This window comes from Strigops habroptila, chromosome 1, assembly GCF_004027225.2.
Source record: "Strigops habroptila isolate Jane chromosome 1, bStrHab1.2.pri, whole genome shotgun sequence".
NCBI classification, from domain to species: Eukaryota; Metazoa; Chordata; class Aves; order Psittaciformes; family Psittacidae; genus Strigops; species Strigops habroptila.
The window spans coordinates 70,574,216-70,591,451 of record NC_044277.2 but is presented as its reverse complement, the minus strand read 5'-3'; the positions used below and the strand labels follow the sequence as shown (position 1 = coordinate 70,591,451).

Here is a 17,236-nt window from a genome sequence, read left to right as displayed (position 1 = left end):
ACAGTTTTTCCCTTGCCTTCCTGCCTGCCTTCTGCCACTCACTATTATATTTTTTCTTCCTCTGACCAGCTTCATCACCGAATTCTCTTCAGCTACTGACTTCTCTTTCCCTTCTGTCCTTCCCAATTGGAATACAAAGCCTTGTAACATTTGAATTTGAATGGGCTGAAAATTAAGCAGAACAAGTTCACCCACTCCTATCTTTTCAAACTTTTGTTTCAAACTAATTCATCAAAACCCTAGCAGATTTGTAGCAAACAAGTATTTCTCAGGTTGGTAATGAAGAGGATTCTCCTCCTCCCAGTAGCTTCAACTACCCCAACCAGAGCCAAAGGCAACAAAATCTTCTAAGAGAAAGGGAGGAAATGGGATTATCCCTGTCCAGACCCACAGCATGAACTGATCTTAGGAGGGTTCCCCCACCCCCACCCTATGCCTTCCACTAGTTGTACGTGAAAAAATATTCCTCTCTCATGGCTACTGAAACAGAAATGCAAGGGAGAGGAAAATCCCTTTCAGACCCTTTGGAAAGTATTTTATCTTTTTTGGCCCAGACAAGTCTGTATTTATTTAGCTTTATAACTGCCAAGTTCCCTTTACATTTTAAAATACTGCTATTTTACAAATATTTTAATAAATTTAACATCTTTTCAAAATACTAAAAAAGATAGTTTTGTATTTTAAACTGTTTCTCCTGCTCTGAGAGAGGCTGGTGGAACCACTCACTCTTAAGCCCCCCTTTTAAAGCCTTGATTTCCATTGTTTGTAACTGAGAAATTACACAACTTTGCTAGGTGGCAGTCCAAATGCTACAGTTTATATCATCCCCATGATCATTCTATTCTTTTATTTCAGCCCAAATGGTTAAATGTCTCCCAAGAACAGAGTTACAAGGAAAAGGAGAGCTGCATTCTGATACACGAAATGCCATTAATGCTCAGTCCTCTGAAAGAGAAAAAGGAGTCCTGTGTGGTCTAACTGGTTACCAGTCTGCCTTGACTCTCTGTGCATCAGCTCTCCTTCTCTGAAATAGGATAATGACACCTTTTCAACCCACATGAGTACTCTGCAGAGAAATGAATTAAAGTCTGCATGGCACATGGATACTAGTGTGATGAGTAAGATAAAAAGAGCAAAAGGAAATTAAATAGTCCTGTCTCCAGAAGAGAATTTGAACTGAGAATGAACACTGGTATGCCTGCTTTATTAATCGAGCTCTGAAACTTACAAAGAAAAGAAACCAATAGAGAATATGATCACTTTAACTAGAGACATTATCAGACTGAACAAAACCAGAGGAATTAAGGTTAAAGGGGGGAATATAAGGTTACACAGACAGCCTTAATGTTAATGTTACCTAACTTTGAGCACGTGACCTAGCATCCCTAATAATATTATTTTAACGTAATTTTTAATGCGTAATTATTTATAAAGCTCCAGACAGTAGGTGTGCATGATGCTTTATAGGCATATAAAATTGTCTGATCCCTGCCCCTAGGAGCTTGCGTGATGACACCACACAAGGGATGGGAAAGGAGGGGGTATGGGAGGACAGAGTTGCAACACTGTGAGATCATGAGATGTACTTACTGCTACATAAGCAACATTTCAGCTTCTCTGTGGTTTTCTTGTTACTCATTTAACACTATATATTAAAATTTGGTGAACAGATACATAACACAAAGAAATCAACCATAAGGAAGGATATGAAGAAAGAGAACTATGTAGTACAATGTTCAGAGTCAGCAGTTAGTATTAAAACATTCACAGTCAAACGCTGCATGTAGTCAATTATTTATATGGGGTTAGCCCTTGGCACCTCCAGCTGAGGTCTGGATTCTGCTCCACCAGGCACTGTACAAACATATCGTGACATACGATAGCTGCATTAATGGTTTTTACTGTAACAAAAACCAGTCCGTGGCAGAGAGATAAAGATGGTTTAACAGGTTAAAGACAGAACCAAGGGTAGAACTAGAGTGTTTTCATATTTGATTTGATATTCTACATTCGGATTAAGATTGCTTGAACAAGAATCCCAAACCAAAACAGAGTGCACTTGCAAGCTGCTCCCATATACTGGAAAACAAAACTATGGAGGAAAGACCCCAGCTTGGAAACCCTGGAATCCGGAGACCTTCTTTTAGAAATTTCTGCTTCTGTGCTCTGAGACTGGAGCTCTGCTGCGGTTGTCACTTCTGTGTGTGCAAAGCCCATGGTACGTGCCATTTCTGACCTGGCCATACCACTATACTGCTATGTACAGACAAACCCATCACATGTTGAAGAAAGCACCCTTAAATGCTCATAACTTTCCTTGACTTCAGCAGCAGATGAGGGGCAGACCCTACTGTGGTATTTTAATGCTATCAGCATTTCAGCTACACAGAGACCACCCAGATCATCCAGTAAACAATTCCAGAAACTCCAAGAAAAAATGAATTTAAAATTAAACAACCAACCAAAGTAAGCAAAATGGCAAAATACTCTTGATCTCTTAGACCACAGGCTAAGCCTCTGGATCAAACCTAGGTAAGAACTGTGGACTTGATTCTGCTCTTCACTGCAGTTCTTCACAATGTATGTGCAAAATACCTCTTGGACTTTCTTTACAGCCCTTCACACTCCAAATATAATTTGCTTGCACTTTAAGAGTACTTTTCACAGCCCACAGAGTACAAAATGATTTTAGTATACAGCATTATAAATTCTTAGGAATTAGTTACTTCACTGGGTAGCCCAAGTTTTAGTCAGCTTTACAATTTAAAATGACAAGGTAAATATTTCCATCATTCTTATTAACCTTTTTTTCCCAAGCTTTGGCCAAATTAGTCACTACATAAAATTTCAGGCTTCGGTGGAGCTCAGATTCGAGGAGAACTCCGATTCACTGCTGCTAACCATTGCTACTTTACAATAGCAACATGTTCTCCTACTTCTTTGTTCTTATCTTGCTTTTAGAATTGAGTTACATCTTGGTACATGGACTAGCAGAAGATAGAAAGGAATGAATAAACTCCACGTAAAATATTCTTTTAAGTTTTTTGTAGCTTATGAAACATATTTAAAACTCTGTAGCTTAGTATCAATTATTCACATGAACTGCACTTTGACTTTCCTGGGAATCTGGGAGGCTGATTTGGTCCTGAAAGTAGCCTGTTCATTACAAGAACTACACACAATCTCAGAGCTCCCAACAGGTTTTATTAGTGGAGTGGCAGCTGTTCCAACAGTGGAAGTTGAAATTGGTGTTCTCCACATTTGGCTGTACTCAAAATTGTACTCAGAATTGATTTACATCCCATTAAAACAAGGATTCATACAAATCCATGAGTTTTAAAAAACCTCATTTTTTTCTTTGCTTCTATACTTAGGAAGTGGCTTTCGAAAACATAGCAAGCTGACTTTCAAAAGGATTTAGATGAGCACAATTTCAAACTAAACTAAATTCCACTTTTAACCTTGTTTACAAACATTCAGAGCATAAAAGTTAAAAAGATACTACAATCAGCATTGTTACTGTGGCAGTCTAAATGGTTGCTGATTTAAGATTAAAATAAATCACAAATGTTAAGTTTCTGCTATACCCTAAAGCTGATCTGAAGCAATTTTGCTGTCCCAAAGCCTAAAAAAAAAAAAAGCATTTATGAAAAATAACTGCACTCCCGAAACAACAATTTCATTATCCTATTTCAGTCTAAAATCACTCTTCCCAAATTATGGACATATTAGATAAACACAGAATATTTAGCACAATGCAATCTCAGAAAAGATTAATTTGGAAGCCTAGCCCAACCTCTTGCTCCAAGCAGGGATAATTTCCAAGCCAGACCAGGCTGCCCAAGGCTTTGCCTGGCTGAGTTCTGAGAACCTCCAGGCATGGAGACTCCCCAACCTCTCGGGGCAACCTTTCGCTGCTTAACCACTCCTCTTTTGAGGAATTTCCTCTTTGTATTAAATTTTTATTTCCTATACAGCAGCTGGTGATGGTTGCCTCTTGTCCTTTCACTGTGTACCCCTGAGAAGCCTCGTAGTCCTGCTTTTGTTTAGGGAAAAACAGTCAGGTCCCTCCTCACCCACACTGATTTTATAAGGTGAGTAACACAGCTGACTCTCCATCTCATACTCTGTGTATTCCAGTGCCCCAGCCCTCTCGGTGGCTCTCCTCTGGGCTTCCTCCAGTTTGCCAACCTCCCTCTTGCATTGGGGGCCAAAGACTGGACACACAGCGCTGGCCTCACAGCAGCTGAGCAGGGGAACATCAGCAACTCCCTGGTTGCGATGGGCAGTACACCACACCATCCTCACAGCTTCCACTCCTTTGGCTCAGTAAGACCCCTAAGCAGCAGTCCTGTCGGCCAGCTTATGAAATATCCCCTTGTGTCTTCTATGTGCCCTCTTTCCAACTATCAAGAATTTTGTGTGTTTGTGTGGCAAAGGTAAATCTCAATGCAATGTACAGAGTATGTACCTTTGGCTGAAGTGAAAGATGGAGAGACTACTGACTTCCAAGAGGGAGTGTGTCATAATGACCTGTGGCCAAGCTCTTATTTGATTACCGTTCCCCCCCGCCCCGAAAACGTCCAAAATACTTTTTGCTGATTAGTATTGTTCTTAAAGGGCTTTGCTTTGATGTCTCTGCTCAACATTATGGTAATGGTAATCAGTTTAAATCCTATATTTTGAGGAAAGTTGAGACTGCTTAATTATCTTACAAGACCCAATCTAAGTCTACTAAAATTAATGGGTTGCTTTTTTGGATCAGGTCTGGAATGTTAATCACAGTTACTATACTAGTCTATCTAATCCTCCAAATAGAGACTGCATCAAGACCTAAGAAACTGTAAAAGGACAGATTATGAGAAAAATGTATTGTTGAGAAAGTATTTAAGTGAGGCTTGACCTTGTCTCCTTTGATACTGATGGACAAAGAAAAGATCATTCCAATAGGTTAAATACCGACTTTGGCCTAATTTATCCCTGATTTATCACCCACTGCATGATCCAAGATGAAGTTCTCCCTCAGAAATGTGTGGAAGGAAATAACTAGGCCATGATACATGCTCTTATGAAGGGGCTACAGATTAGCAGCTGAATGGAGAGAGACCAGAAAGCACAGACTTTGTGTCAACTGAGAATTCAGAGGAATTTCTGGCCCCTGTCCCATGACTCTGCAGCATCACACAGAGTGGATCCCTGTCAGTATCACCAGGCCACCCTCCTTGCTGGAGGCACAGCTTCCTATTTGGCCAGTTTGTATTTGCAAAGTCCTATAAATTCTGGGTTCTCTTTACAGCCCTGCCACCAACTATGTGAGTTTTGGCAAACAAACAGTGTCAGAGTCACTTGAGCTTGAAGGCAGTTTCTAGTTAAATTCGAGGTTTTTGTATTTTCTTGCAAAAACTGCAGGAAAATGTTTATTTATGGTGGGGGGCGGGAAGAAAAAGGAAATATGCTGAACCCCCCCCCCCCCCAAACCCAAGGTATAACTCCAGTGGAGGTTAGCATTAGGTGAACATATATATGCATGCACACATCCGCAAACCAATCCCCAAAGTTAAATGAATACAATCCTTCTCCACCTGGCTTTCAGTGGCTTGAATTACTCCATTTTATGAATTTTCCATTTTATGACTTGCATGTCATTTTTCTAGATCAATATATAGTAACATTTTAAGCACTTCATATGCTATCAGAATGACAAAATAAACCAAACTGTAACTAAATTAGTTCAGACTTCTAGGAGAAATCAACTCCGGAGGGCAGCGGTCTTTTGCAAGAAATGTAACTACAAGTTCAAACAGAAAAGTGACCTTTGCCTGTTGCTACAAGTAAGTCACTGGAGGGGATTGGCAGTGAGCTTTTCACTGGGAGGAGTCACTTGGCATTGGTACTGGTTTATGAAAGAGCAGAAGAAAGCAGAAGTTGGTTTTCTTAAATGATTCCCTACAAGAAAGACACTCAAGATACTTTCCAACAGCTTACTGCAAATAAGTATTTTACCTCTGTGGAGCACTGTCAGATTCCATGCTATTGCAGCAGGCGTTCTTTAAAGGGCATGTCTCTGTGCCATACACTGCATCTGCCTCAGCTGATTCCATGTAGCCATTGACCAGCTTGATGTCTTTCAACTTCATACTGTCATTTTGTGAATCCAAAGATACAATGTCAGATGGCGAGCTCACAACACCCGAGTCTTCCGTGGTGTCCTCAGATGCAAAACAGCTGCTTTCTGATGCTGATTCTTCTACTTCTGATAGCTCCAGAACCATGTCATCCACTACATAAACACTATCATGTGCAGGCAGCAGGCTCTCTAAAGGAAATATAGCAAGGAAAGTTAGCTGCAAGTCATCAGCACATAAACCAAACACACAGATCTATTCCTTTGTAATTGGAAAAAACACATGAAACACCTTAGAAATAGTAGGATGGAGCTTAATATTTGTATATAGGATAAAGATGATGTGAAAAGGTGGTTTGCTATGCCTGAGGAGTTTGGGTTTTATAACTTTCTTAGCAAATCAGTTTTCTTACTTCTATGAAGAAACAACTTTCCAGGGACGGTTTCTTGGGGAATTAGACCAAAGTTTAATAGATGTGGTGCAAGAAATCACTCCCATTATTGCGTCTGACAACATCATCTCATTATTCCTTTTCCATGCTGCCAACGGCATCATGACATTTCCAATAATAAGTCTATACACCAGTAAAAACCTGCAGCATTTCCCAGTCAGGACACCGAACTGGTAAACTACATCTGCTGCTGGCCCACTGGGTGTAACTTTATTTTACTACCTTTCAATTTCCTACCTATTAACTGGGAGAATAACAATTGTCTCTTCCAAAGCATACAAAATCTACTAACAAGAGTACACAAAAGTAGACACTGTGATGCTTAAAGCAGAACCTTTTCCAAGGTTAAGTCATTTATAAAGGAGATCAAGGGATATACCCTTTGCATGTTTAACTCCATGAAAAGTTGCAAATCTTGAGAGAAGATTAAACATAGTACTATTTTTTGTACTGTTTTAGTTTGGTTCCTATGAGCTACTTGGGTTTTTGCTTTGGGTGAATATTTTGAGGAAAAACACAATTTTGTTATTTTTTTTAAGAAACGTACAACTCCGGACTCCATCCTGCAAAATATGTCATTAAAGGGGAACTCCCAACAAGGTCAATAATTTCTATTGAGTGACCAAAGACAGAATCAAGCCCAAACACACTTCTTTTGATCAGAAGAAATCAATAAAGGCTAATCTAAATGTTTAATTGGTAATTAAAGGCATGCTCCATTCTCTTCAACCTCAGTAAGCAAAAGGAAGATTAAACAATAGTTTACGGCCTGATCCTGCAGACACTTGGGGCGCCTGTTAATTATATGAGAAGACCCAGGTCTACAAGCATGACTAAGAATAAACATACATTTCACTGTTTTTTAGGGTCAGAATCTACAACTTTTTGAAGCATACATGAAACTGAAAACAACTTTGTCAAAAAATGTCATAGAAATAATCTTGTAAGGGTGTAGCTTAGCAGTGAAGCTTTGAGTAAAACTAAAAAATCAAACCAACATTCTCCTTGGCTGAGGTTACAAGATGCCATTAAGTATTGAAATTGATTTCTGACAGCAGAAGCCATAAAATTCAGAGGGCTACAAATCATGATTAAAGTTGTAAGTGCTGTCGAGCATCAATATTAATGATAGAAGATGATCCAAAGACTCTATTGTGACTTTGGAAGTAATGTTATTTGATTTCTTTGACCTTATTTTCTGTAACGTTAGCTTTAGGTTCCAGATTTAATCCAAGAGATCATTCCATCTAAAAATGTCAATTACAGGAACTAAGTATGTGCCACTGAATGGATTAGAGTATGCTCATGTCGGAACTACAGTTAGGAAAACACCAACATCAAGGAGAAATATGAACAATTCAACATTAAACACCAAATAGTAAAACCCCAGAAAAACAGACAGTAAACGAACAGGCAAGAGTACATGGACTGCTAGGCTTTCAAACACAAAAACCCCCAGTAACAACCCATCACCAAAGCATTAGTAAAAGCTACAATGAGTTAAAGCCAGAACAAAGTAGGATAGCAAAGAAATCAATTGAAAGAGTGGAAGTTGAAGATTGGAAACACACAGGAAGATTTTGAAGTAATGCACAATGCAGTACACTTTGATGCAAAGAGACCTTTACAACACAGGCCACAGCTGTTGTCACCAGGATGCCATAAATGACCTCCACCCTATAGCTGGAACAGCAATTTATAACAAAGTGCCTACTTCCAGTTCCCAACATGAGGATGGCAGGCTTTTCCTCCCTTGCTGTCTCTCTTATTTCCCCATCCTCTTCTCGCCTGCCTGCAACTACTTCCTGCATCTCTCAGCTCAACGATTTAGATCCATTTGGTCCCATAGCCCTACTTGCCTACTGTAGGAACAACACTCAAGTCTCTCCTGATGTGATTTCGCAAGCTGCCCTACAGCAGGATTTCTATGTCCCAGACCATTCTTCTTACACATTGACAAACAAAAAAACCCAAACAATTCTCCTACTGTCAGGGTCCATGTGTGAACTGATCCCTATCTGTTACATCCTGGATCTCAGCAGCTGAATCATCCAGTCCAGTGTAAGAACCTCCAAATTCAACAGCAGTTTTATCCTGAAGCACAGAACTAAAGACATCTTTCTATTTAGTAATTAAATTCCCTGTGCTCAAGCAAAACCAAAATTTCCCCCTTTCTTCCAGCCTATCAGTTTGTCAAAGCGCTTCCATAATCTTTTCATCGAGAAGATCCATTAATTTTTAACACAGTTAACACATGGCACTGAACAGAGTTGCTGGCTGAGGCAAACCATGCTGATTGCCACTACTACTTGTCTGAACATGAAAGCACGCACATAAAACACGACTGTTACAGTTCTGTGTCATGTTAACAACCTTGTTTCAGTGAAGAACGGCACTAAAAGACCCCTGTTTTAAAGTTGAGCCATCCTTGGATGGATTAAGTAAGAATCTATTTTTCCTTCTACATGCTTGATTAAGTCTTCACTGGTGCAAGCTGAAGATGGATGGGCATTACTGGGTAATGACACATGACATGAAAAAAGCTTACCTAACTTTACGGAGTGTTCTTGACTACAGGAGTCAGAAAATACCTTTTAAAACTTTCTATTTCTACACAGAGAACTGGGTAGTAGAACACGCAGTAGTAGATGTGATTCTGTATTTTTTATCAGATCATGCATGCAGAACACCACCACACACTAAGCACAGTGTGATCACAATAGCAGCTACTGAGGCTATTTGTTGGTTGAATAAAGACAAATGTCAACGCTTGTTTCTCTCTTCTCTGTTATGACACAAAGAAGATTTCAATATGGACTCTGATCTTCAAGACCTCATGGAGACATGTCCGGGTTAAGATAGAATATTCAGCAAGTACTTCAGGACTGGCCACACAAGTAACAATTGCTGTGGATAACGTATTACTGAAATGCTTCTGTACCTCAGAAGACTGTCTGCATTTCCAAGTATGTAACAATGCCATGATTTTTTTTTCAGTAACGTGGCCCCATTCACTGGCTTCAGGTGGGGTGTGATATTGAAGAGGGTGTAGAACTTGGCCTGCAGTCTCCAAGTCATACTGAAATCTCTGTGGGACATCTCACCCACAAGTGAAATTGCAGAGTGTCCCTCAATGCCTTATGTTGCCACTTAGCTACCTCCTGCTCCAGGCTGCACACTGTGCAAAGCCCAAATGAGTGCCATACAAGGGATTTCCCTTGCTTAGCAGCAGCAGCACTGTCACTGCACAATTAGGTCAACCACAAGTTACGAAGGCTTTCTTGCAGGGGGACTGGGATGGCTGATGGCAAGAATGTTGCCCATAATCATCAAGAGGGAAAGAGGAGAGTAGCTCATCAGTAAAGAATGTGAGTTTCTTGTTTAACACAAAAGAGATCTTGTCACTTTAATCTCAATAGGCTGTAAGTAATTAGGAAAACACTGAACTCTGAGTTTGGAGGAGTCATATCTGCACTAGCGCAGTTTGATATCACATATATGTACACATTACTCATACAGAATGCCAATGATGGGGAGACAGATAAACCTCACCTGGTTTAAATGCTTATCTGCACTTTCAGAAATGAAGATTTAATTCAACTACTGTAAGTAGAATACGCATTTGGATTACTACTACCACCAACTTTGAACGAGATTAGAATCAGACCTAAGTGTTCAAAAGACATATATCCTACCCAGACTTACAAAATCAGTCACCAAAGCCCAAGCCATCACTCCCTCTGAGTCCAATGGGCACAGGGCGTAAGTCTTGTCAGACTATAACTGTTTGCTGTTTTTACAGCACTGCTCGTGGTTTACTGTCACAATCAGTAACGACAGGAACAGTATATCCAAAAGCATTTTTAAAGAGGTAACTCTTTATTTAACCCAGACATGTTAATGTGAGTAATCTGAACCTTACAATGGTTATAGAGATGCAGAGTTCTGAATTCAGAATTCCTTTGAGTTCTTGCTAAGAGGTTGGTAATTATTTTGTAATTTCTTTCATCACTTGTTCCACTGCCAAAAAAACTTTCTTTTCATGGACTAAAATTCTTTGCTGTAGTTTGAATGCTCTATCACAATGCAGTTGTAAAAAAAAATAAAATTAAAAAGTTCATGATGTTAAAGAATATTCCTATAATGATCCCAAAGTTACCACATAATTATTTTACTGAAAGTACTTAAATCATCTAGCAAGAGAAAGAAATGCTGCTTTAATTATTTGCACCAGCAGCAAAAAGGTAGACCATCACAAAAGAAGTGTACATTTTTTCATACACTTGGAAGAACGCTGGTGTAAGAAACGGGAAAAAGCTATCATTTATTACGGCAATGATCAACAGTGATTAAGAGAGACAACATAGGATTAGTTTAAGCGTTTCCACACAGGTATAATGTGTTCTGGTAACATTTTAATAATTTTGCTCGTTGAACAAAAACTTGTACATAGAGAAAGGTATTAAAAAACATTCAGTGAACAGCTGAAGCACAAGACAGAACGGGGGGGGGTACTTCTATGTATTGCAGTTAAGACACTTAATTCAAATACAATTCTTAGCATATTTGAGCCTACATCCATCCTTTTTTTTTTTTTTAATTAGAACAGAAAAAAAGAAAACAAAATGACCACTCAATTAACTATAGCATAGGGAATGGGGGAACAGATCAAGCTCCAAGGCACTCCTCTCCCAACTCCTGTAACTGCCTTGCAGAAACTGAAGGTGAGGCCAGGAACTGCTGAGGTGAGGAACCACGCTCTGCAGCTCCAGCCCTCCTCCAAAATGAGGATGTAGAGCAGATTAATGTTGGCTCAGCTCATTTAGGTCATAGAATCACAGGGTAATTTAATTTGGCAAGAACCTCTGGAGGTCACCTAGTTCAACGTCCTCCTCAAAGCAAGGCTAACTTCCATCTTAGATGAGGCTGCTCAGGGCCTTGAGCAGCTGAGTTTTGAAAATCTCCAAGCACCAGGACTCCACAGCCTCTCTGGGAAATATTTAATGCTCCTTCCCATAAAGAACATTTCTTTAATGCCATATGGAAAATTTTCCAACTGTAACTTGTCACTGCAGTGACTGCAGCAGGCTTATCCTTCTGCAGTGAATCTCAGAGAAGAATCTGTCTCTCTCTTCCTTTTCTTTCAGATGCAAGACAGAATTCAAATTCTACTTACCCTTTCTTTCTGCAGGCTGAACAAGCCCTGTTGCCTCAACACTTCCATGTACCTCTTCAATGCATTCTGCCAGACTCTGCTGCGCCTACTCTAGTGTGTCACTATCTTGTTCCACAGAACTCAAAACTGAACCTACTTTTGTACAGTGGACACTGATGTGGCTTCATGGCAGCCAAATAAAGGGGAGTAATCATTACCCCTGATCTGCTGGCTATGCTCTTGCTAGTGCAACCCAGTCTGTGGTTAGTGCTTCATCACTGTAAGGGCACGTTGCTGACTCACACAGTTCTGCATGTGACTCCTAGTTCTCACATAATGAGTTATTTTCAGTCTCCTTCCTAGTCTTATGCCCCTTGCTCATGTTTTCCAACAGGTTCTTTAATTTCAGTTATTCTTACTGCACAAAACCTGCAAACAGAATGAAATCCATTCCTTGACATGCTAGCCAATAACAAAAATGAAGACTCACAAAGGACGTGTCTCACTAGACATATCATAAGAAAGGTATATATGGAGTATTATTAGATACATCTTGTGAAACTGCAGCATTTCTGATTATAGAATCACAGAATCATAGAGTGGTCTGGGTTGGAAGGGACCTTAAAAATCATCTAGTTCCAAACCCCTGCCATGGGCAGGGACACCTTCCACTAGATCAGGTTGCTCCATGCCCCGTCCAGCCTGGCCTTGAACACTTCCAGGGATGGGGCAGCCACAGCTTCTCTGGGCACCCTGTGCCAGGGCCTCAGCACCCTCACAGTGAAGAATTTTTTCCTAATGCCTAACGTAAATCTCCCCTCTGTCAACTTAAAGCCATTGGCCCTTGTTCTGTCACCACATGCCCTTGTAAAAAGTCCCTCTCCATATTTCCTGCAGGCCCCCTTTAGGTACTAGAAGGCTGCTATAAGGTCTCCCCTGAGCCTTCTGTTCTCCAGGCTGAACAAGCCCAGCTCTCTCAGCCTGTCTCCATAGATGTGCTCCAGGCCTCTAATCATCTTCATGGCTTCCTCTGGACTCGCTCAAGCAGGTCAATGTCCCTCTTATGTTGAGGACACCAGAACTGCGCACAATACTCCAAGTGAGGTCTCACCAGAGCAGAGTAGAGGGGCAGGATCATTCCTTCGACCTGCTGGTCAGGCTCCTTTTGACACAGCCCAGGACACAGCTGGCTTTCTGGGCTGCGAGAGCACACTGCCAGCTCATGTTAAGCTTTTCGTCAACCATTTGATCCCATGCTAATCACAATTGATCCCAAGCTAATCACAGCTAACCTAGCTACCCAGATCTACTCTCTTACAGTTGAAAAAGAAATGCAATGTGGACTCATTCAGGCTGCCTTACAAATTTGAGGTAGTTAAGCAAGCACTTCTCTTGAGGTTTAACCTGTCTGCTGTTAGTTCATATCACAACACAAAAGTATTGTAACTTTTACAAAAGCTTTTTTGGCAATGGTGTTTCCTATACCAAAGGCAAGACAAAATAGGATCAAGCCAGGGAGCGGGAACTGAAAAGAATCCTAGTTTCTTCTTTTTTTTTTTTTCCCATGTACACGCAACTGTGAAGGTCTGTGCACTTTGATTTTCCTTTCAAACCTGTGCTGAAAATTATTGTGAAGTGTCTCTCTCTCAAAACACCACTAGGTAAGACTGTCTTCTGGCTCTTCAAAGACTCAGAGGAAACTTCCACTTCAAGTAAATGTCTGCTACCCTCTCCTATTTCAGACCTTTATTTTTACCACCTGCCAAATAAGCAAATAAAAACTTCTGAACTAATGTAACACAGATTTTCAGAAAGGGGAAAATTAACATACTGGACTTTATTATCCCCATTTCTTTTCCACAATCCTTTCTTTAATGACTAAAAAAGTCTCTCTGATGTCTGCGAAGCCCATTTGACCTAGAATGCTGCTGCTATTGCTAAGCCGCTTTTCATCCTGTCCTTTTTGGCACTCTCTTGAACCTACTAGTTCCTTGCTTTTATAAAAGCCTTGTTTGGCTGCTCTGACAACACTACACCATAGCCAGTAACCAGCCTTCCTTATTCAAAGGGATCAGATGTCGCAAAAGCAACATAAAGAGCAAAATGCTCTTTGACAGGAAAAGGATCGTGTGTCAAAGTAGATCTTTCCTTGATTTACTGGAGAACATTGCCACTTGGCTTAGAGAAGGATTGATTTTAAAAAGTGAGCCAGTAGTGTGAGTTGTTCATTTCCTTTTCTATACAATGAAGCATGATGGGGGGACTTTCACAACAATTCCTGGTGTTCACTGAGGTTAACAGCAAGCTAGAATGACTCACAAGGTGCTGTCCTGGCTCTAGTTGGTCCTTTAATTAGGTGTGGGGAGAGGGGAAGTGTGCCTAATCCCCGAAGTTCAAAAAGCAGGCAAAGTAGATTAGAGAAGCAGGATAACATGGAAATATATTTAAGAGCACATAATAGATAGCTTCAGATTTGCACTTCATAAATCACCATGTGTAACACTGGTAACATGCCGTGATCAATAATGGGGCTCTTTGGAGGCTTCGCGGGAAAGGAAAATCTAGATCTAAAACCAGGCACTGCCCAATATAATGAACCTGGTGAAGAAATAAACCACTCTCCACATTTTGCTGGGAACTACTAGTCTTAAGTGATACATTTTGGCAATCTGCACCCTTTACAGAGGCTATCAGCTTCCATTCAAGCACACTGCAGAATCTAAACAAATGGACTGTGAAGGTGATTTTCATGAGCCACCTTAGAGAACACACTCTATAAAATTGCCTGAAAAGCGTATGTGGTGTAACGATTAAAACTAGAAATGATTAGTGCACCTATGCAATAAAACAGTGTTTTATTAGGTGATTTTTAAGACCACAGAAAAAAAGCCATTTGCTCAACTTTTCTTTCTAAACTTCACCATCTTCTGTGCACTCTGTTCTACCAATTCATTCTCTTCCTTAAGTTTGTCTGTTAACAGTTCCATAAAATCTCTACTACGGTTTCATATTTCTAGCATAATCCAGAGAAGAAAAACATAAAACACTTTTGTGTTGTAATTATACTTTCCTTCCCCAGAGACTAGCTGCCAGCAAACTCAGCAGAGACAAAAAAACCCAACCCTAAACCAAACAAACACACATACACACAGACATACAAACACACACACACTTTTGTGGGATTTAAGAACTCTTTCCATAGTACAGAGACACCATTCCACTCACAGCTGTGTATTTATGTTTGATTAAAAGCGATTTAAAAGTCAGGAAGTGGGGAAGAGAATCAGGTCAATCTATAATAAGCTATCTATTACTGAAACCAGTAGGTATTACACACATAAAAATAAAAGTTCTTAACAGTTGCTTTCTATTTATGGGGTCAAAGTATACTTGCCTTGGGCATATAGCACTTCTATTGAGAACTGCTGCACAAATAAGAAAATACAGTCTTAGAACATTCCTAACAATGCAGACTTACTAGGCAGTAATGGCAACAAATACTGGTTTTGCTTAATACGAGAAGCTAAGAGTGAACTCCAGGCTGGAGTGGTGGTTAATATAATGGGATTTCATCATTCTGGCATATTTTTTTCTTATCCGTCCTTGCAGCACCTCAGTCCGTTCAGATCTGTGATGTTGCCATTCAGTTCCCCCATACATCATTTTCCCTTACATCACCTTCTATCCCTGCATAGGGTAGTACCTGTAGTATCATCTGAAGTCAGACAGAGCTCTGAGAAAATTAAATGTTTCATGCAAAAACCACCTGTCTAACTTACAATTAGGACTGCACAAAATAACCCCATTTAATTGGACATGCTTCAGCCAAACCACCAATAACATGAATACTTTCACAGAAGATTTTCAGCAGCTGGCTCCAAATTTAGATATGAAAACATTTTCATGTACCTCTGTGCTATAAAGACACAAAGGTCTACTCTGACCTCTTTTGATGTACATTAACTGACTCCTCTTGGACCTCCTGACCAACGGACCTGCTTCCCTCTCCAAAGTTCCAATAACAGGCTTTATAATACACTTAGGCTGATGGTTTACTTTGGCAATTACATTTCCAGAAATATTTTAACCTAAAAGAGCATGCTTCTTTTCTGAGTTTAGCTCAACATTTTACTGAACATTCACACTCAATTACTCTACTATCATATTTCTCACAGCTGTAAGAGGTCCAATGATGCTAATAAAAGTATATACCTGGAGTGACACTGATTGGGAATACCTGAACACTTCTCATAACTAAGACATTTTGCCTTCTGAAACTGCCCAGTGAAGAAAGAATTGTTCTTGCAGAGAACAAAACTGAGGACCAGAGTACCCCCTGAAGATCTTGTGTGAGATACCCTTCATAAGGGCATCATACCATTTTCAAAGTACATTTCCTATGCACTCTGAAGACCAGACTTCCCTGGTGGGAGGAAGGCAAATCAAGAGCAGTGAGGCCAGGACAGTGCGTGCCAAGCACATTTACCACCTAAACCACTGCCAGGAACTGTGGGCTGTGCTAGCAGCAAAGCACCACATACACACTGAAGAAGCCCGTGAAGGCAATTGGTTGTATGGAAGGATAGTAAGAGACAGACTTCTCTTCTGCTAACACAGACCTACCCAAGAAATCACTATAGGGGGCAAGAATCAACTGCAGGGTTATCAAGAACTCCACTGCAGGCTCTGGCCATGTGGTTATCTTTTTCAGCAGTGCGCACTGAAGCTCTCCCTGAGAGCCTGATAAGGAGGGGACTATTCAACAGGTACAAAAAAAAGTGCTCACAGAAGAGCTCTGCTGTCATGCCACCACTTCTCTGGCAGCAGACAGGCTAGATCAGATTATTTCAGATATAAGCAGAGATGGAATACTTAAGTCAGAGCTGGATTTGGCCCGCTCTTTCCTAGTCCTCTTGTGAAGTCAATTATCTCATCAATCGTGCTTTGCCCTGGGGCTCTCTTTCCCTATTAACTTGAAGAAATGCAAACATGCAAGAGTGGTAACTGGATGTTATGCTCTATACTGATTTGCAGATAGCAAAATGTTAGAGTGTCATCTCTGGTGCTATGGTGAACAGTTGCCTGATGCAAGAAGTGGGTCACCACCTGAACACCCACTTGGAATAAATTTTCCCCTTCCATATTCTGCGCTGTTGGCATCAGATCCTGCTTACACTTCAGCAGTTGCGATTTGCTACTGACTTCAATGGGAGCAGGATCGTACCGCTCACTGATTAAAATGCAAAACTGCAGGTATCTCTTGCATGGGATGAATCCCCACAGGGAAAATTTGTCTGCATTTTTATTCACGTGAAGCATTTTAAGGCTTTCATTTACACAGTTCATTCAATAATAATGTGCATGCTGTATAATGGGGTACCTGATTAAGCATGCTTAAGTGCTTTGTTGGAGCAGGGCCATTTCTAGAATTTGAAGGTTCAGTATGATCATACCCTCAAAACAGACAAGCTAGTTTGGGGAATTTTTCACCTGAGTTCAAGGGCT

General features: G+C 40.4%; 1 protein-coding gene across 11 annotated transcripts in view; it reads right to left on the bottom strand.

The window, feature by feature from the left end:
* Positions 1-17,236, bottom strand: part of COBL (cordon-bleu WH2 repeat protein) — a 158,477-nt gene that overhangs the window by 19,049 nt on the left and 122,192 nt on the right. For all 11 annotated transcript variants that reach the window (XM_030498289.1, XM_030498248.1, XM_030498204.1 and 8 more), the window contains one exon: positions 6,004-6,316. In XM_030498289.1, coding sequence (XP_030354149.1) covers positions 6,004-6,316 — 313 coding nt within the window. The remainder of the gene's footprint in view (positions 1-6,003; positions 6,317-17,236) is intronic.